At 48.8% G+C, this 21,800-nt stretch overlaps 1 protein-coding gene across 2 annotated transcripts in view; it reads left to right on the top strand.

Annotated features, from left to right (window-relative positions):
* Window positions 1-21,800, top strand: part of NOTCH2 (notch receptor 2) — a 140,733-nt gene that overhangs the window by 70,775 nt on the left and 48,158 nt on the right. For both annotated transcript variants that reach the window (XM_084756815.1, XM_084756816.1), the window contains exons 5-9: window positions 811-933; window positions 17,625-17,858; window positions 18,982-19,137; window positions 19,739-19,927; window positions 21,079-21,192. In XM_084756815.1, coding sequence (XP_084612941.1) covers window positions 811-933; window positions 17,625-17,858; window positions 18,982-19,137; window positions 19,739-19,927; window positions 21,079-21,192 — 816 coding nt within the window. The remainder of the gene's footprint in view (window positions 1-810; window positions 934-17,624; window positions 17,859-18,981; window positions 19,138-19,738; window positions 19,928-21,078; window positions 21,193-21,800) is intronic.

The following is a 21,800-nucleotide window of genomic DNA, read 5'->3' on the forward strand; positions in this document are numbered from 1 at the left end:
CCAAGGGGAAAGAAAAGATGGAGACTTAAATTCTTGTGACAATTCTGTTTTCTTCTCCTATTTATTTATTTATTTTATTTGTGAGTTAGGTAAAATAGAAGTCTTCATAATATTTTCATTCCTTCTTAAAATCTGCAGTGCAATAATGGGTTCCTTCTTCTGTTTCCCTTGACTGATCCACCTCCCTCTTCTATTCTCACACACACGTGCCCACTTTCTCTTTCTCCCTCTCTCCTTCCTCCTCCCTTCTCCTTCCTAGTTTTCTCCTTCCCTTCCTCCCCCCTCTCGCTATCCGTGTGTGTGTGTGTGTGTGTGTGTGTGTGCGCGCGCGCGCGCGCGCGCGCGGCGCTGGGGTTTGAAACTAGTACTGTGTATTCTAGACAAGCACTCTACCATCAAGCTATGTGTGCAGACCCAAGGACTAAAATTTAATTAATTAACTGTTCTTTGATTGATCTGTCCTTTTTAGGAGGCGAGACAGGCGCTAGGGAAAATCCAATACCTTGGTGCTTGGAACCAGTTAATGGTTGTCCCAAGTACACATTTGTCTCTTCTGATTTTATGTCACAGCAGTAACTGTGAGGTAGCCATGAAGGCACGAGGAGGCTTAATGAGTCATTTTGAGCATCTAGCTGTGCTCAGGGCCAAGGAATCCAGGACTGGGCATTTCTCGTGCAGCATGGCTTTGTGGCGCAGCTGCGGGGATGTACTAAGTCACGGAGCAGTCCTGTCCTTTGATGGTGTCCTGAGAGCGAAAGCAGCACACAGTGGCTTGTGAATTCTCATTTTCTTTTCTTCTTCTCTTGCCAGGTTTTGAAGGGAGCACCTGCGAGCGGAATATTGATGACTGCCCTAACCACAAGTGTCAGAATGGAGGGGTGTGTGTGGACGGAGTCAATACTTACAACTGTCGCTGCCCCCCTCAGTGGACAGGTAGGCGCAGGGGCGAATCCACCGTGGTAGATAGCGTACGGCATGTGGCAGAGAAAACTCTCAGTAAAGGGTACGTGCACATGTTACCACAGGGCGCTTAGCGACCAGAGTGTGCGTGGAGCCTGGCGCCCACTGCCAGGCCTTTGGGTGTGCTCATCCCTGGTTGTCCTGGGCCCACTCACTGGGCAACAGCTCTGAGCTCAGAGCCGGGACAAGTGCTATGCCGGGCTGGAGAGCAGAGCTTAGCATCGGCAGCATGTGGTCCAGACACGGAACATGCTCAGTAGGTATTTGAGAGGCAAAACCCTCCACTTTGACGCACAACAAACCTGCACCCCTTAAGAGCCCAGGGCTTACAGTTGTCCTGGACAGGTATCTGACCCATGTCATTGCCAGGGTAATAGGCAGGGACTCTCAGTGACATCAGCTCTAGGTGTATCTTCCGCCTTTCTTGTACCCCTTTTTGCACAGAAATTTAAAGCAATTTTTTTCCTACCACTGACATAGTAGAACAGTTTTGCTTAAATCTGCAGCCTTTTTGAAGTTTCTTGTGTTGCCTTAGGTTTTTAACTCATTTTGAAAGATGAGTGATTCTATGCGGACATTTGGCTTTGTTCATGTTGACCTGTTTATCTGTGACTGATGTAGAGACAGGAACTGGCTAAGAAATGAAGAACTAAGCCTTTAAAATATTAATTATGTCAGGCATGACGGTGCATACTTTTAACCCCAGCACTTGGGAGGCAGAGGTAGGCAGATCTCTGTAAGTTTGGGGCCAGCCTAGTCTACACAGCATATTCCAGGGCAGCCAGAGCTACACAGTGAGGCCCTTCCACTCGACTCCGCCATCACATTTTTATATATTTGTGTATGTGCACTTGTGTATGTGTGTATGTATGTATGTGTATGTATCTGTGTATATGTATGCATGTGTATATAGGTATCTGTATGTGTATATGTGTATCTGTGTATATCTATGCATGTATACATATGTGTGTATGTATATGTGTATATCTGTGTATATGCATGTATATATATTGTGTGTATATATGTGTATGTATATGTCTGTGTGTGTGTGTGTGTGTGTGTGTGTGTGTGTGTGTGTGTACCATGGCTGCATCTGGAGGTACCTCCAGGTTGTTTCTTTTTACTCTCTTTCCTCTATGTAGGTCCTTGGGACTGAACTGTAGCCATGAGGCTTGTGTAACAGGAGCCGTCCTCTCTGTACTGTCTCAGGTGTCTGAACTGAGCCTTTTTTGAGAGAAATTGATTAGCTTAAAGTGGAAGGGAAGGGAAAGGGAGTGAGTTAACGTGCCCAGAGGACCTAAAGACTGTCTCCTGCAAGAAGCAACCAGACTCTCTGGGTCTCTGAATTGCTTTCCTTTTTCTGAAGTGTATAATTATTTAGAGTACCTCATTGCTATAGAGCATGGATAGAAAAATCTCAAGAGGATTTAAAACTTAGCAGTGTGATTGTTTTCTGGAAGGGCCTGCAATTCTGCTTCTAATCCCAGTCTTTTCAGCGTTTTCTTTCCCACAGGTCTAGAGTTGGACTTCCGCAGGGTTTCCTCATGACGTCCTGGCCTGGGACTTCATTCCTGGCATGTCCTGTCAGACTGTCTCCTTGCTCTAGCTCTCACTATTTGTGTGGTGGATTTTCCAGAAGCCATATTTTTTCCAGCCTAAAAATTGCCAGGAAGTCAATTACTTGAGAATAGTTACTGCTAAGCTTGACTCTGCCTTTCTGAAGACTTAGTGGTCCAGAGGTGGACTGAGAACTTGCCAGGCCTCAGCTCTAGACCCTGTGCATCCTTGCGGCGTTAGCTCATGGTACGGTGCTGTAACTCCAGAACCGACCCTTCCCCTGATACCATACTGGGCTACCTGCTCCATTCTTGATTCTGAGAGTGTGATGTCAGGATGTGTTCTCCAAGAAATTATGTTTTACACCAGCGTACCCAGTCAGTGCTTTCTTGCAATGGCAGTCTTCTTTTCAGAGTGTTGTTCTCCGGGTTACTTTGTACCTGTAGAAAGGGCCTAGAGGTGAATGGAGAAGTTTCCTCAGGCAGTTTTTATTTCTTCTGATCACTGTCATGCAGTGGCCCTCAGCCTCTGGTCTGCTTCATCCTTCCCTCTTGCTGTTTCTTTGATTTCCAAAGACAAGGTTATGCCTATCCATAGGTTGAAATCCAAGCTCTGCCTTGGCTGTGTGAAGTGCCATGCCCCGTGTCTTCTCCATGTGCGTCCACCGCCTCTTCTCATCCTAGTGATTCTGCTCACCGTCCCGTCTGCGCAAGCGTGCTCACATCCTGCCCTCTGCTAACTGGCCGCCTCTGCCCCCTACCTGACTCAGCTGCTCACTCCCAGGAAGCCCTCCGTTCCCTGTGTCTAGGCTGAGTTCCTGCTCCCCTCTGGCTGATCTCACTGTGGCGTGCTCCACCGCTGTACTGATCCTCTTGGCTACTTCCTGTGGTGGAGAGACGGGGTGACAGGTGGTTGAGCCATGATGACAGCAGTTAGTGCCCTGACGGACTTTGGTGGCTGGACTGTACTGCCTGGTTTCTGCCAATGCTGAGAATGCAGAGGTAGTTTGTGTCCCAGGAGCCCTGTTTTTATTGCTGTTAAAGCACTGGGTCTATACATACATAAATGACAGGAAAGAGTGGGGCTTCAGCTCAGGAGTTAGATACGTTAGTGTCTTAGTGTGCTAACTCACAGTTTTGTGTATTTGTATATTTTCTATTAGGAGTATAACCTATTGAACAGTCTTCTTTCTAGATGATGATGCATATTTAAAGGAATTAAATCATTTGTTCTTAGCAAATAAATAGTGATTAGGTTAGTGTTTTACTGTAGGCTATTGACTTCCAAATCTGTGGTCTTTATTTCCTTACCAAGTTGGCTCTGCGATGTGCCTCCCACCCCCAATCTTTTAAGTATAAAGACCATTAAATTCCCTTTAATGGTCAAAAGTTCATTTTCTAATTTCATTACTCTAGGATTGTGTGATTGGCTGTTTTTGTTTTCCCTTCTTAGGGACTTCACTGGTGACTCAGGTTAGAAGTTCATGCCGTGTGAACGGCTCACATTCAGTGTGCCTCTTCTTGGCCTGTCCCTAAGAGCCTGTTACACCTGTGTTCGTGGTGTCTCCTGTGGCTCCCAGCTGGAGCGCTGAAACATGGGCTGCCTGCCTGGCGGTTGATGGGCAAGGAGGGGCTGAAAGGGACTAGTGGGAGAGGAAATGAGGCTTCTATCCGCCCGCACTGAAAACATCCTGCAGAATTGGAAGTTCACTCCATACTCAGTGAGGAGAGCCTAAGCAGTAGTTTTGCTCTGTGAGTGCACACGCACTTACACCGCGTTTTGCAGCTGTAGATTTCTGCAGCTGTAGATTTCAAGGGTAGAAACATCTCCAGCTTTCTTCATGGTTGGTTTGCAGTTAGGAAGTCTTCTTCTTGGGCTTGGTGGCCTTACAATGCACATATGTTATTTGCTCGTTGGTGGGTCTTGAGAATCAGTGTACAGTAGCAGATTTTGTGGCCTTTGTATTTCTTAAACAATGGTCATGATGAATCTCCGGAGCCGATTATTGTGGTAGCCACGAGTCACGCACCAGAGAGCAAGTGAAATGGAACTAGTCTGAATTCAGGTATGTGGTAGTTGCCGCAGAATACCTGGTTTTGAGGATGCTAGTATGAAAAAGATAAACTATTCCCACTTGGGAATGTTTAGAAATGATAGATATATTGAGTTTAAGAAAACAATGCTAAGGGTTAATTTCACCTTTTGTTTGTCTTTTTTTAAGTGGCTTTGGGAGTTTTAGAATCACACCTGTGCCTCTGTTGTCTTTGTGTGGGAGGTGCTGCTGTAGCTGCAGAGGGGTGTGCAAGAGCTGCACTGCTGTGGTACGCCCCTCTGGGTGGTCCATAGTGAGCATATTGGCCTTGCTGTGGCCTGTTCTGTGGTTGTTCCTCCCCAGGGTATGGGTGGGACTGTTGTAGCTCAGTCCAGGCCTTTTCACCTGCAGTCACTAGTGAGTGTTTTCAGTCTACGAGCCTCCAGGACTAGGCAACTATGCTCAGGTGTGCAGGAGGTGGGTCGACTTGCTCCTGGGAATCCTAGTGGAGAAAGTGAATATGCAGATGTCCTTCAGCAGGAAAGTACAGCTGAGGGTTTGGTGCTGGCTGAACCCAGTCACCTTTATTATGCAGCCTTTGGCCTCCTGCCATCTTATCAGAGCAGCTCTGCTCTGGCAAATGTCCAGGGAAGGGGAGGGCCTTAAAAGGCCCCCAAATTTATTAGGGCAGCGTAGATTAATGTTTTGTCTACATAGATTGCTATTTGAGTTTTCTTCTTAAAGGCTCATTTCCTTCAGAATTACAGTTGACTCCAAGCTCAGCTCACAGATTCCTCTGTGTGGCTGGTTTTGGTTTTGGGTTCATTCCCGGGGCACATGTGATTGATTTTCCTGCTCTCGTTATTAATCCAGAAATGTAATTTCGGCTTGGGCTTGGAATGCTGCTCTGGGACATAAAGCAGAAGCAAACAATGAAAGCTAGGTAGATTTGAGTCAGATGAAATGGACTGTGTCTTCTCTTAGCTCCCCTGAGCCATGATTCCTCTTCCTCCTCCTCTTCCTCCTCCTCCTCCTCCTCTTGCCTGAACATAGGAGTGCTTTGCCAGAGGTGGGCCATAGGCTCCTGGCTTTGGGAATGGAGTCTGTCCTCGTGTTTACATGCTGCATGAGGTGGCTTTGCTCTGCTCAAGCCTCCGATTGGTGACAAGTTGTCTTGAAAGCCCCCCTCCAGTGTGTGTGTGTGTGTGTGTGTGTGTGTGTGTGTGTGTGTGTGTGTGTGTAAGACTATACAGTAATAAAGTGAGAACTAATCATATCTTGGGCTAAGATAGTCTCTATGAGCAGACAGGAAAACACATCCCACCCCTCAAATTCTCTGTTGTCCAGCAATTGTTAGAACTGACTGGCCATTAGCCTGACTTCTGGAACACTGCCTTCCCACACAGTTTTGGTTTCCTGTCAGTTGGACAGATCGTCGGGGTCATCACCTGAAGCACCCTCATCCTAGAGGCTCTTTTAAAGCTGACCAGAGGCCATGTGGGTGTAAACAGCTAGGAAGGCATGGGCTAGCCCTGTAAGGCTCTACTGCCCCCATGCCTTCTGATGCATATGTAGTTTGGGTCTTGCTCTAGGCCAGCAGTGTAACCTAGGTTTTAAGCTCCTATGTAATGGCAGTGGAAAAGCTCCATGGTAGAGACCCACTAAACAGCTCTCATGTCCAGGTACTCAGTGAGAATCTATAAGGGGCACAAAGTAAAGGTAATTCCTATCTTGTAAAATTTGTCAAGAAGAAGGAAGAAACTACACAAAACCATAAGAAGAGGTAGAAAACATGAATAGAGAGGTTCGGAAAGAGGTGGATGGGAATCAGCATATGCAGTGAGGATTGAAAAAAGCGAGTGTGTGCTTTGACTGTACTAGGCCAGTGTGGGGCGAGGGCAGCGAGAGGAGAAGTAGAGCAGAGATGATGTTGGCTTTGAAGCAAATTTTCAGAAAACATTAGCAGGAAGCCAGAATGGAGGAGAAGAGGCAGGGCCTAGAGTCTCCATCGCAAGCCTGTTATTTATTTATTTATTTATTTATTTATTTATTTATTTATTGTTTTTGAGGAAAGCTATGTCCAATGAGAAAAACATGATTTAGGCCTGAATTGTGATAAGTATGCACATTAAGAAAATGGAGGAGGAAGTTGGTGCAGAGAAGGAAGCTAAGAAGGGGGAAGGAAAAGAGGTTGAAAGGGAGTGTTGCCCATGGCACCACTGAGTCACAGGCTGTCCCACAAAAAGGGGTCACTTGCTCAACTCAACCTGCTGCTGCTGCAACATGTGTAGCAGCCTCTGTGGTGCTGTGCACTCTGCCTGTCTGGTAGGGCCAGCTCGCCTGGTAGGTCACTAGTGTCACTGTATGTGGCGTTCCTGGCTGATAGGGCCAGCTCACCTGGTAGATCGCTGGTGTTACTACATGTGGCATTCCTGACTGATAGGCCCAGCTCGCCTAGTAGATCGCTGGTGTCACTGTATGTGGCGTTCCTTGCTGGTAGAGCCAGCTCGCCTGGTAGATCGCTGGTGTCACTGTATGTGGCGTTCCTGACTGATAGGGCCAGCTCGCCTAGTAGATCGCTGGTGTCACTGTATGTGGCGTTCCTGGCTGGTAGAGCCAGCTCGCCTGGTAGATCGCTGGTGTTACTGCATGTGGCATTGCTGGCTGGTAGGGTCAGTTTGCCTAGTAGATCGCTGGTGTTACTGTATGTGGCGTTCCTGGGACCGTTTTTAATAAGTGATAGCTACTGAATGAATGACAACAAGGAGACTCAAAATGTCAAGATCACATTCTTTTAAAAAATATTGTATGATATGTCTTTCATGTAAGTATATGCACATGAGTGCAGGTGTCTACAGAGGCCAGGGTGGACAGTACTCCTGTTGCTGGGGCTACAGGTGGTTGTGACGCACCTGATGTGCCTGCTGGGAATTGAACTCATGTCCTCTGGGGAAGTACTATGTGAGCTTAGCAACTGCCATCTTTCCAACCCTGATCATATATATGTGATATATCATATATATTCCCTCCATGATGTGTACATGCCACATGCGCATTATCAGGCAATAGAAACGTCTCTTGTTGCCATCTCTTGACTGTTATGAACAGTACATGGACATGCAGATGTCCCCATGATGCACTGGCTTCATTTCCTCATGTGGAATTGCTGGATCACGTGGCAGTTCTGTTTTGGGGGGGGGGGGTTGGGTTTTGTTTTTGTTTTTTTTTTAATGTGCATGTGTGCTTTGTTTGCATGTATACATATGTACCAAGTGTATGCAGTGCCCATGGAGGCCAAAAGAAGGCCTTGGACACCCTGGCACTGGAGTTATAGATGGTTGTAAGGCACCATGTGGTTGCTGGGAATTGAACCAGCTCTTCCTCTGGAAGAGCAGCTGTTGCTCTTAGCCACTCAGCCATCTCTCTAACCCCTGATAGTTCTGTTTTCAGACTGTGGGCAGCTCCATGCTACCAGCCATACCCATCAGCGGGGCCCAGGGACCCCCACTCAAGCTCTCCACATTCTGGTCAGCCGCTGCTGTTTTGTCTTTCTGATAGAGCCGCTACTGCAGAGGTGAGACAGTAGCTGCTGGCTCAGATCCGCCTTCCTGTCCTCTATGGCCTCTACATTTGTAATCTGGATTTTAAAATCCACTTTGAAGGATTGTTGGGTGTCCTGGAACTCTCTCTCTGTAGACTAGGCCAGCCTTGAACTCACAGAGCTCCACCTGCCTCTGCCTCTGCCTCCGAGTTCTGGGGTTAAAGGTGTGCACCAGCACTGCCCTGCAGGACTTTTGAGGTCTTACTGCATCTTCTTAAATAACATCTTGGGCTGTGGGTACATCTTTAGTGCAACCAGGCAGTTATACTGCAGCCATCTCAGCTGTGGCTCCTTCATTTTGGCTACAGTTCCAGTCAGCTAAGTAACTGTGAGTGATGTGACTTTTTCAGGACAGGCAGTTGTACCCCCAGAGCCACTGGGAGCTGGAAGCTTTTGGTTTAGTTGACTTCCCTGACAACGACATTTTGCTAGTGTAGAATTCCTGGGTCACCAATTTATGCTGAGATCTTAGGCATCGCTCCTTTGCTTCTGGTGGAGAGGCCTGTGGAGGAGTGCAGCATCCTACACGTGCTTCTTCTTCCTTGATGCTCAGCCTTGCTGTCCTGGCTGTTGTCTTTGTAAGCTCTTAAGTCTAGCTCCTCCCCTCCGTCTAGCTCCTCCTCTCCCACAGAGCTCAGCTCCTCCCCTCCGTCTAGCTCCTCCCCTCCCACAGAGCTCAGCTCCGCCCTCTCCCTACTTCAATCTGCTCTCCCTTTGCTTTGCATTTTATGAGAACATCTTAAACTTTCCCCTGTAACCCTGATTTATAGTTCCTTGTCTTCTGTGCTGTCCTTCGCAGCCTATGATCCCGAGTTTTATTTGCAGTGCTTTCCTGCTTTCCTGCAGCACGCAATTATCTCCATCCTTTCTGTCTCTGCGGCTTCTCAGCCCCTTCCATCGAATCTGGTATTCTGTATTGGATTTCTTTTTCTTTTTCTTTTTCGAACCTAAATTTGTCAGTGTCTTGAGAGCAGAGAACCAATTCTTTCTCAATGTACTATTTCCTGGCCGTGACTATTTTTACAGCGTGCTCTTTATCTAATCATATGTGGCACACGTCCATATTTCATATTGCAGAACCTTTTAATAGCCCCCATGTTGGGTTTTTCCATATTACTCACTCTGCACAGAGTTCCTGCTTGCCTGTAAATAGAAAAATTATGTGCTGTTTGGATCCCCTCACCCTGAACCTCCCTGTGAGGTGAGGGCTTTTCTGTGTCACTTGGCTTAGCAGCGAGGAGCCTAAAGAAGTGGGGAGGGAAGCCAAAGCGTGGGCCTTCCAGCAGGGGAATTGAAGCTTGGCACTACCTTCCTCTCTGGAGAAGACTCTGTGCCAGGGGTAGGCTTCCTGAGTGCCAGCTCTGGCCCAGCACTCCCCGCAGAGGCTGAGCCTAGCCGTGCTTTGGTGCCACTGCATCCGGAGTTTGCCCCAGATGCACCGCAGACATCTTTGTTGCTATAGTGGCCACGGTGGCCTGCAGCTCCTCTGTGCTTTAACTTGCTGGTGGCCTGGAGGGGTGAGGTGGAGTTCAGACTATTCTTCCCCTAGCAGAGCAGGCTTTCCAAACACAAATCAATGTGCTGTTTCTTTGCTTAACCACTTTGGTGCAGCCTCCTTGTTTTGGGATGGAGTTGCAGAATGCTGCATGGACCTGCACACACTGCATCGCCCCACTACCTGAGTATGCCTTTAACTCAGATGCACCCGTTCCTTTTCACTGCCTCAAATGAGCCACGCTCCCTCTTCATTCGCTCTTGTGCATGTCCTTCTGCCTGAACTGCTCCTCACTCCTTCCTTCCACCCACACATGTACTCTTACAGGACCTGCTCTGCCCAGGTGTCCCTTAGCTTTCAGTTCCCAGGGTTGTTCTGTAGCCCTCTGTTCTCCTGAGGCTACAGGTACGCATTAAAATATCTGACACCCAGTGTTATCATTGTTTGTGTGGGCATAACCAGTATTAGCCTGAAAGTCTACAGCTAGAAAGCAGGGCTGCTTTATTCACAGATAATCCCAGTACAAATTCCAGGCCTGGCACTGCGAGTGAGTGCATGCGTGCAAGTGTGCATGTGTGCATGTGTACGTGTGTGCGTGCGTGCGTGCTTGCTTGCAGTTAAGGCAATGAATGAATGGGGACATTAGATATTCTGGTGGTTCCTGATGACAATTTTTCCTATTTTCCACTCTGGATTAGGTCTGAAACTTTCGCAAAGTTGAGCTCTTCACTTGTGAAGGTGATGTTTGACAATGAATGGAAATAAGTTCTGAGGTGTCTCACACCTAGGAATATTTAATGCATACTTTTTTTTACCGTTGGAGGCCAGGAGTAGAGTCGGAATTGAGAGACTGTGTCCATGGACGCTTATGCAGATGGCAGCACTGGGAGATTGCAGGAGCTCTGCTGGAGGGCACTGTCTGAGAAGATGTCTTTAGGGACAGGATAGGTTGCAGTTAAGAAGGAAATTGTTGCCACAACATGGATTGCTCTTGGGTATAGAGAAGGATAAGGACAGAGGCAAGGGGAACTTGATGTGACAGTGAGATGTAGTGTGGCAGCCATGACAGAGGCCTGGGGTGAGGAGCCGCCAAGCTGGTGGGTGTACATGAGCCTGAAAGGAGACTCTGGGGAATGAGGAGGACTGAGGCATGCTCTGGTGACGTGGGAAGGAAGGTTTTTATTCTATTGAGATTGTGATGGTTTCATAAGAGGAGACGGAAAGATACAGTCGCTCATTTAATAAACAATGAGCCTTCCTGGGCATTATGCTAAGCTGTGGAGATTCAACAATGAGGTTGACGTCTGCCATCGATTCCCTTTGAAGTTTATAGTCGTGAAGTAGAAGTAAACAGTAGTGAGAAATAATAATTTGATTATGTGTAAAACCTGACCTGTAGTGAATGCCTTGCAGGCTTAGTAGAGGGTGTGAGGTTTGTTTGTGGGGAAAACTCATGTTGTTTAGGCAGAAAAGGTCTCTAAGGTGCCACTAGATACAGACTGTGAGTTAGAGTTGTGTGGGGAGGGCAGGGTCATCATGTCCCCAGGCCCAGGCACCCACATATCCTGCTGTTAGAGCGAAGGGATGCAACCACGGTGAGACACAGACAAAGAAGCGGTGGAGCAGGTGGTGTTTTGAGGTGAGAGCAGAAAACATGACAAGTGGTAGAATTTTATCCTGCCAGAGCAGTCATCAAAAGGTTCAAAGAAGCAGATGGCACAATCCAGGTTATATGTTAAGATCATTCTGGGAACTCCCTAGAAAGTGACATTGGCCATGGTGCAGGAAACAAGGTTTTTGAGGAGTCTAGTTAGCACAGGAATTCTTCAGGAGCTTCGCACTTACCTCTGTGCACATCCCTTCCGGGTCTTACCTTAGCCACGCCCACCCTCCCAGGGGAACAGGTGCTCGCACTTGCACAGGGCTGCTCACACTCATTGTCCCTTTAGGTGGGCCGTGCAGGTGAGGGCTCACACGGACTAGTTCAGCCACCGTTAGTCCTCCCAGCTTGTACAGCATCTGGCTTTTCCTCTGCTCTCTAACCTGAGAAATAAACTAGCATCGGTGTATAGAGAGAGTTTCTGGGATGGAGCTTGGCAAATGCTCTCTGTGCCCTGAAGCTTCAGAACTTAGTGCCGAGTGGCCTCTGGCCAGAAGGATGTGTGCCACAGGTAACACTGTCTTGAATTTACCATAGAAAGGACAGGAACATGGTCAGGGACGAACTAAATTTTATGGTTCTTATGCGGGGATTGTTGTCGAAATATGAATTGACTCTAAATGGGCCCACTGATGTGGTCTAGTATTTCCCGCAGACTTCGCGGTTCACAGATGAGTGGGAGAGCATCTTCGGAGCACAGGGCTTAGCAGGCACTTCTCTTTCCTTGAGTGGCCTCCTTTTCCCTCATCCCATCTCTCGTAACTAAGAGTGACGGTTTCTGTGTGGTGCCTTGAGAAGAATAGTGAGCTCCTTGAACGCCACCCTGCCACCGCCGCTGACCGGTGTCTCTGTGCAGCGGGCCACGGCTCATTCGGCTAGAGCCTTGAGATGACGCCTGCAAAACCAGTGTAGGGGCTTATTTGCTGATGGCAGTTGGTGGTGGTGTCCTCATCTGCAGCGCCACGGAGCTCTCTGCCTCTTCCAAGTTTCTCAGTTCTTCCTGTCCCTCAGCAGTCAGCTCAGATTCCTTTCCCACTTTGGAAGTTGAGTTAGGTGGCAGTCTCACAGTCCCAAGCTTTTTAGCACGCATTTTCAATTTGTGTTCCTAGTTCTTCTGTAGCTTTGCATATTGGGTAGGTTAGCATACCTCTCTGGTCCTACTCTCCTCAGCTAGGAAACGAGCACCATCAGATGTGTCGCTGTCTAAAGTCTGTGTTTTCACCAACCCCAAGGGTCTCGGGCATGCATTCTGAAGAATGGTGGATCCGGTCCTGGTCCTCATGAGGCCTGTAGTCTAACTGGAGGAGAGATGAGGGTCAATGGGGTAAAGTTAAGCTTTGCCAGGGGCCAGGACAGATGATGTGAAGGCCGTGGGGGCAGGGTCACTGTGGGAGATGGGCCTTTGCGAGTACGGTTAAGTCACAAGCAAGGCCTGGGGGGATGGTGAGTAATAAACCCCGTGAGTAGAAAGGGGCAGAGAGCATAAGATGGCAGAGCCCTGGCATAGGAGGCAACAGCATCTGAAGAGCTGCCAGAGCTGCTGTTGCTTAGAGCTGTCTGGGGAGAGGGCTGGACTTGTGTGAGTGTACGCGCCAGGCCCAATTGGCAATTCGGAGCATCCTCAGGAGCGTCAGCTGGTGTTAGTGTTTAAAGTGCCCACCAGCTAAAGACGAGTGAGTGTGACATCTCAGTCCAAACTAATCTGCGCCCCTGTGCTGTGTTAGTTAGAGAAGAGGCTAGCAACAAGCCCTACTCTCTCCCTTTTGGCAGAGGGAGGTGGAGAGGGCCCGCGGGCAGCCCAGTGCTTTGATCCCAAGGTTAAGTGGTAGCAGCCTGCAGCATCTCCAAATGAAAATTACTACGAGGTGATTACTGTCCTCCAAAGACTCGCCTCAGTGAACTCTGTGCAGTCTGTTCGGGGAGTCGACAGCGTGGTTTGTGTTGACCCAGATGCCGGGGCTGCCAAGACTGGTCTGCACTGATGGTTTAGTAGCTTGGTGGGGCAGGGCAGCAACACAAATCTCCCTTTGCACTGCGTGCTTTTATTTGCTAGGTAGCTCATAACTTGGTGCTCTCCCTCTCTTCCTTGGCTTTGTTAGGTCAGGTCCAGAGCTCACATTCAAAGTCAAAGCCTTAAACCATCTCCAGCCCCTTTAACCCCAGCAGGACTGTGCTGCATCCCTCTGCTGTCTTCTGAACCTGCCTGTGCCTTCCTTCTGAAGTAAGCACCCCCATCTCCCCCCAACAAACCCCAGGCAAGGCTTTCTTGCTGTGGGGAATGGGAAAAGCCTTGTGGGCAGAGAGCAGAGCACATACCCAGGGCTGAAAATGTTCCCATCCTAATCTCTCACGACCTTCTGCCTTGCCGCTTTCCCTGGGATGGTCTTCAGGCAGCTGAGCCTTCTCATGGGGCTTTGAGAACTGGGATCAGGGACCAGGGGGCATCAGGGGCTGCAGATGTAGCTGAGGAGGGGTGGAGCGTTTGCTTAGCATGTGCAAGGCCCTGGGTTCAATCCCCAGGACTGACCCCTCTCCCCTCCCCACCCCCCAAAAAAGGGCTGGAGCCAGGAGAGGGGATCAGGTTTGGAGTTAGCCTGATAGAGGTTTCGACCACACTGACTGCACTGGGGAGCTTGTCACCCTGCCTAGCCTCGCTTCTGCTTGGGGTGTTTCCTGCTCAAACCAGGTGTGGACATGAAGTGCAGCATCCTAGGTGTGGACATGAAGTGCAGCATCCAAGGGCAGGTTCCTTTGGAATCGTTGGATTGTAGTGACTATCTCGGCTATCACTTTCAGCATCTTTAATCACAGAGCTTGGTGACAGAATTGTATGACGGGGGGAGGGGAACTATCAGAAATGAGTCTAGGAGGCTCTTGTTCAAGAACCTTAGAGAAAAATGATCTGCTTTGCAGAAAATCACTTCTAAGCTGCTGTGTCCTTAGATGTCCAGGTGTCTTGTCTAACGAGCAGTGTCAACTGAGTATATAGCCACAGTGTCACTGAAGAGGCTGCCCACCCCTCAAGCAGATTTCCATTTTCCCATTTCAGGCAGTGCTTCGCAGCTGTACGTTGTTTCCCCTAATCCAGCAGTGACTCACAGCCTCCCTCCTCCGCCCTCCCACACAGTCCTCTCCCAACCCACATGCTGTGCACGTGGGACAATGTAGCATGCAGAGGCGGTTCCGCGTGGGCGAGCTCTGTTAAGTTTAGAGCGAGGTGGCCAGTTACAGTCCTAGCTTTGCTGTACTCACTGCCTGCCTGACCTTTCTGAGCCTGTTGTCCAGTTACAAGCGGCATGGCTTTTGTGACAGCTCACAAAGTCTGCCTCAATGTAGACAATCCGGCTATTAGTATTGTTTCCCAGGAGTGTCAGGTTTCTTTTCCAAGGAAAGATTATTTTACCTACTTTTTTTTTTAACCCAGTCTCTCTTACAACAGTACATTAAAATATATGTGAAATATTTTTAAGCATAGTGTCTCATACCCAGATTTATCTCAGGGCCTCGCTGAAGAATGGTGACATGGAACATGTTTGCATTCCACACGTCAGCCCGGGTCACGGGCAGCACAGCTGTCTGAGTTAGTGGAAGTGTACTAGGCGAGACTCCGCAATTGCCCCGTTTCCAACAGCCCTTTACCTCCTTGTTGGCCGTGTGTTTATTTCTTGGCCCTGCCTGAATCCTAACAACACAGCTGTCATTCTTTGAAGTAGCATTTTTGCTAGAAGCATGAGGGAGCGAATGTTTTGCAATGACGTCACCTCCCCTGGGTGGGTGTCTGCTTCTCTGACCTCGCCCTGCTGCTCTCTGTTCCTCTCTGAGTCTCTCCTTTACTCGCCTTCTCCCTCCCCTCATTCTGCACACCTTCCTTCCATCTTTCCTCCTCTACCTCCTCTTCCCTTTTTTACTCCCTCCTTTCATTACTTCCTCATTTCCTTTCTTCCTTAATCATTCACTCAGTCATTCACTACCCTGCTTACTACCTCGCTCACTCACTCCATCATTCATTCATTCACTCACTCATTCAGTAAGTCATTCATTTCTTCTCTCCTTTACTGACTGGCTCCTCCTCTCCTCAATTAGGCTGTCTGCATTCATTGATACTTTTGGTTGTGATTGGTAGAACCTCATTCAAACCAGGAAACCTGCTGCACACAGAGAGCCTGCTCAGACCTGTGCTGCTAAGTAGGCTCGCCATCAGCTGACCCAAGGACAACAGGAGCCAACAGCTTGAGCTCCACAAACTGTGCACTTTGGGTCACCATTACCACTTTCCCTGCAGAACAGCCACCTTATTAATCTGTCCTATGGCATGGTGTTTTCAGTCCAATAATTTGGAAAGAGACACAGTGATGTAACTTGGATCAGATGCTCACCCTGCATCCAGCAGTAACGCCAGGTTACGTGTGGTTATAAGTGCTCTCTCAGCAGCCTACATATGAAGGGAAGGGCGGAGCATGAAGGTCTCTTAGGAGAGACCCCAGGCATCCACACACATCCTGTCAGGCCTGTGCTGGAAAGACCAGGGCTTGCCTGAAGCTACGTACAAGTGTGGCAGTTCTGTTGGTTCTGTAGTAGTGGGGACGAAGGCCAAGTTGGGCTGAAGAGGCGCTGGTCAGTTGGGTTAGGCCAGACTCACGTAGCACGTGTTTGAAGTGATGATGACACAGCTGGGCACAGTATATGATTTGGCAGATGTTCTGGGGACTGGAAGAGCTTTTTTTTTTTTTTAATTCAAAGTATTTTTTTTAACTCGAAATATTTTAATTCAAGAGTATTTTAAAAATTCAAACATTCTGTGCTTTTTTTTCTCCCATAGAGACTTCTAACCAGAATACCCCTTTCAATTCCTCATTGAAGATTTTGTTTGTTTATTTATTTATGAAAGGGGAAATGAATTCATTTTTTGTTTGGTTTCAGAACTTGTTATGGTTTAAAGAATTCCGATAATCTAATTTTGATATCCTTTGAAGCAAAACTGCCTTTAAAAGAGTTCCAACAAGACCAGTGTATTAACTGGCTTTGTAATCCAGGTGGCTGGGACTAGACTGCCTTTGTGGGTCATGACCTCCTTGGTGGAAGGAGTACAAGGCATCCCTTTGTTCCATGCCCACGAGCCTTCCCAGGAGTCCCCTCCCCGATGGTAGCTGGGGCTCAGAGCTCATCTGCAGGAGCACATGCCCACCACCTTCCCTCAGTGCACTCTGCCAGGCAGCGCGGTGGCCCACATTGTCCCCTCAGCCTGACATACTCTCCCTTCTCGGCTTTTCATTGCATGTCTATACTTTGCTGCGGCTCTTTGTTTTAAGTCATTTTCCTGTATTCTTGCTTGTCCTAACTTTTAAAAAGTTATGGTCTTTACTTTGAGGCAATTGTGGCTTCACACGTGGTTGTGAGAATTAACGAGAGATACCTAGGACCTCTTACCAACTGTCTCATGGTAGTGACATCATGTGAGGCTACTGCAGTGTCACAGCCAGGACATATACATCAACACCATCCAGACAGAACAGGAGCCCTTACGCTTTGGTGTGTGGGGCTCCTCCTTATTTTCTCATTATGTCCCTTCTTCATCTCTTACACTTTTCTCTCCTTGCTTTTTTAAAAAATCTATTTATTTATAATATATACAGTATTCTGCCACCAGTATGCCTGCACCCCCGATCTCATTACAGATGGTTATAATCTACCACGTGGTTGCTGGGAATTGAACTCAGGACCTTTGGAAGGGCAGACAGTGCTCTTAACCTCTGAGCCATCTCTTCAGCCCCTCTCCTTGCTTTTAATTGCTAATTGCTTACCTGCCCATCCCCCTTTCTCCCCCCCCTCCTTCTCTCTCTTCTTCTTTCTTTTCTTTCTTTCATATATAATTGTTTTGCTTGCGTGCATGTCTGTGTACCATCAGAGGCCGGAGGAGGGCATTCGATCCTCTGGACCCAGAGTTGCACATGGTTGTGAAGCCACTATGTGGTGCTGGGAATCAAACCCTGGTCTTTCAGAAGAGCAGCCAGTACTCTTAATTGCTGAGCCGCCTTTCCAGCACTGCTTTTTTATTTCTTGGCCCAAGAATTTCCTTAAGCCAGGGCATCAGCAGAAGTTGCCTTTTGCTTGGGTAGCTGGATAAATTTCAATGTTTTCAGAACTTCTAGAAAGGCCATTTCTGTTTTGATTTGTCTAATTTGGATAACTCAAGGTCAGAGGATATGGGCACTCGAGGGTGCCACTTGTATCAGCTTCCGGCAGGTCAGTCAGGGGTTTCCTACGGCACGAACCATTCGTGACCTGAGGATCCTAACCCAGTGTCTTCCCCCCCAAAAAGGGCAGTTCTGCACAGAAGATGTGGACGAGTGCCTGTTGCAGCCCAACGCCTGTCAGAATGGAGGCACCTGCACCAACCGCAACGGAGGCTATGGCTGCGTGTGCGTCAACGGCTGGAGCGGGGATGACTGCAGCGAGAACATTGATGACTGCGCCTTCGCCTCCTGCACCCCAGGCTCCACCTGCATCGACCGTGTGGCCTCCTTTTCCTGCTTGTGTCCAGAGGGAAAGGCAGGTAAGGCCGACAGAACGACTGAGCTGGGGAGCCAGCAGGCCTCCAGTCGCTGCCCTTCTCTTCCATGTGGTGTCTGTGTGCTGTCAGTTGCAGTCTGAGGGAGATGACACCGGACCCTTCAGGAATGCAGCCTGGTAGTGAAGGGGTACTTGTCTTCCTTAGACCGTCAGCTCCAGTGGACTTCCTCAAGACCTTGGTTGGAGAAGCACCTCAGAACTCCAAGCCAGATGACTCTTCCGTGGGCTTCGCGGAGTCATTCTAAGGAGAACTACCCATTTATTCAGAAGACTGTTTCCACCTTGACTCCTCTAAGAGTCTCTTAGGAAGAGTTTTCAGACTGCAGACAGCTTCTAGTTTTAAGAGTAGCAGAGCACTGTGCAGGCAAACACACCACACGGTCCTTCCGCCGAGAAAACCTGTGTCCCAGCAGTTTTGAGGCATTCTTATGTTTCTGCCTCTCCCAAAGCCACACCTCTAGCTTTGTGGAAGAAGCCCTGGCCAACTACAGACTGGAAAATACGGTTCTCACCAGAACTCTGCCGAGCAGGAAGGCTCTAGTATGGCCTTCTCCCTCCTCCACTTCCACATGCCTGGGCATTTGGCGCTCGCCCCCCCCCCCCCCCCCCCCCCCGCACCTGATGCAGGAATGATGGTGTGAGTCAGTGGCTGCGGGAGGACAGACAGGTGATGTTCTGTTCTGAGCCCATGGTCATTAGGTAGCGTGCCCGAGGAGGAGGATGCCAACCCAGGATGAAACACAGGAAGCATGGCGTGTTTGACACAGATGCACATTGATCAGAAATGCAGAGTTAACTGGACATCTGCTATTTTTGTTTGCTAATGCTGGTACTCTCCGCAGGATGTCCCCATTTCCCTGCCTTCCTCCTCTAATGCTTTGGTCTCTACACGCCCAGCCCTGGTGGGGAGCTCTGGCAGAGAGCCCCAGCCCAGCCCAGGCTGTCAGCAGCAGCTGAGGCTGTGGCCTGTCCCTAGTGTAGGATCAGGGGAAGGGGGTGTTGCCTCTAGATCTTGATGTTAATCTAGGTTCTCCTACTTTTGATAAAGAAAAAGCTTTTCTCTAAGAGAGATTTGTGTATGTTCTCTATGCTCTATCCTGGGACAGGTCTCCTGTGCCATCTGGATGATGCCTGCATCAGCAACCCTTGTCACAAGGGGGCGCTGTGTGATACCAACCCTCTGAATGGCCAGTACATTTGCACCTGCCCACAGGGCTACAAGGGGGCCGACTGCACAGAGGACGTAGATGAGTGTGCCATGGGTGAGTAGCTGGCAGCTTTTCTGGGCTTTGAGGTTGTGTCGGCTCAGCAAGTGTTTCAGTGGGAGTGTATTGTACTTTAGGAGCTGTTACACCCAAACCTTGATTTTTTTCCCCCTTGTTCCACGTACATAGTTTACAATCAACCTTTCCTGTATATCCCATTCTGGGAATTAAATGCTTTGGCAGGTCTAGACTTGATTCTTACTAAAAGCTCAGCTATTAATTATGTCCTACATTTGAGAGGATCCAGGTTCAATTCCCAGCTTCCACATCAGGCAGCTCACAATAGCCTACAACTCCAGCTCCAGGGAATATGGCCTCATCTTCTGCCTTCAGGCATACACACATGCACATAACTAAAAATAAATAAGTAAAATTAATATAAGGTCCTACATTATATAAGCAAGAGTTTTTTTTTTTTTTTTTTTTGAAAAGGAACAGCATAAAAGTAGAGATCACTCTGGTCATGTCTTTTTATAAATTAATGAAGATAGAGTGATCTTGCTTCAAGTGTGGCTGGCCCTTGTGTTGTAACTCTTACGTACATTTGTGGATGCTCTGGCTGTGCTCGGTCCTGGTAACTGGTTCTTATGTATTACAGCCAACAGTAACCCTTGTGAGCATGCAGGAAAGTGTGTGAACACAGAAGGCGCCTTCCACTGTGAGTGTCTGAAGGGCTATGCGGGGCCTCGCTGTGAGATGGACATCAACGAGTGTCATTCAGACCCCTGCCAGAATGATGCCACCTGCCTGGATAAGATCGGAGGCTTCACCTGTCTGTGCATGCCAGGTAGGCGGGGCTGGCCAGCCGTGCTGACAGAGCACTCAGTGACTCCATGCCCTCTGCCAGCCTGTCATTCCCTGTGCTGGTTGAGCACAGCTGAGTCAGGACACCTCTCTGAGCCCCTTAATTGCAGAGTACGACACTACTGGGGCAGTTAGAACAGCAGACCAAATCACACACTACCACCTTGTCAAACTCCAGCTTCACACAGTGGAAAAACCTCAGGAGCAATTTCCCACTCGAATCCTCTAAACATTGAGTTTCCTGATGCCCTGATAGATTACATACGCCATCCAATTTCACTTATAAAGTTAGACTTTAGTCACACTTATGCAGCTACACACTTGCCACTTCCCCAGAGTGAGACACTAGTTGTGTCCTGGGGCTCTTCCGCAGGGTCATCCTTGACTCTTCAGAGGACAGACAGGAGGATGCGATAGCAGAGGTCGGCTCTTCTTTGATGAGGGATGGCTGCACTCTAGCCTTGGGAAGAAGCCCTTGTTGATTCTGGCCTGCACCCCAAGAGCTCCACTCCAACAAATCTTTCGATAGAGAGTTGGAGGTCCAGAAATTAGAAATTGGCCACAGGCTGTGTGGTCTTTGTTTACGTGCTGTCTTGCTGGTGTTCTGGGGGTAACCCTTGCTTTGGTCACTTTTCTTGTCACTGGTGAAGTACCCGACAGAACCAATTAAAGGCTCACAGGCAAGTCAGCCCATTGTGGCAGAGGAAGGCGTGGGGGCAGGGCGTGGGCGGCAGCTCCTCGTGTTTCGGTCAGTTGGGCAGCAGACATAACAGGACCAGCAGCAAAGTGAACTATTGTCTTAAAGTCCCATTGCTAGTCTACCAGCTAGGCCCTGCCTCCCAGGGGTTTCACCACCTCCTTAAGCCACACCAGCTGGGGACCAGGTGTTGAGCCTGTGAGGGATGTTTCACATCCGTTCCATAGCATCCTTGCCCCTTCCTCACGTTAGCAAGAGTGTCTTCCAGTGTCTGCATCTTTCTGACTGCAGGGACTATTTTCATCCTAGCAAAGTCCCTTTGTCCCTCAGGACGTGCTCATGGTTGTAGGGGCTGTGGCTATCTGCCCATTTGTGCTTTCTTGGCCAGCACGCCCCTTTATTTCTCTCTGAGCCACATGTGTGGTCTGTTTGTGCAGGTTTCAAAGGTGTGCACTGCGAACTGGAGGTGAACGAGTGCCAGAGCAACCCGTGTGTAAACAATGGGAAGTGTGTGGACAAAGTGAACCGCTTCCAGTGTCTGTGTCCCCCTGGTAAGTGCCCGCCGCCACCTGCCCCTGTGGTCTTTCAAAACAGCAAGCCAGATGAGCACAGGAAGGGAGAGAGAGGGAATGCATGCGGGGGAGCTGTGCATGAGGAAGCCATTAAAACGAGGGCTTGGGAGACACTGTGTGTGTGCCGAGGTGAGGGACTGTTTTAGCCAGTATCCAAGGCTTTTGTAGACTGAAGTCCAAGTCTGCTCTTGACCGGCCCCTGACCTCCCTGTCTGTGTGTATATTTCAGAGTGCTCACACCTCATAGAAGCACAGGATTTTATTTTATTTTTTCCTTGTGAGTCATATTCCTAAATCCCAAGACATTTAATCCCATTAAGTCCAGGCCAACAACATACATGAGATTTTTTCCCCCCAAGGCCCTCTGCCTCTGCTGATGTTGAAGGCATGCCAGCTGACTCCTGTGGACAGTGGCTGTCTCTCTACTTAGTCATCAAAGTGAGCTTCTTTTAGTCACTAGCTTGAGATTCCATCTTCCTGTAGTGTCTTGGCACCTGTCGCTTCCTCTGGAGATGACCTCTAGGTTCCAAAGATCAGGGGTGGAAGCCTAGTGCCCCTGACCTCTAAGCATTGCCCAGATGTTCCAG

This window comes from Acomys minous, assembly GCF_964271855.1.
Source record: "Acomys minous genome assembly, chromosome: 14".
NCBI lineage: Eukaryota > Metazoa > Chordata > Mammalia > Rodentia > Muridae > Acomys > Acomys minous.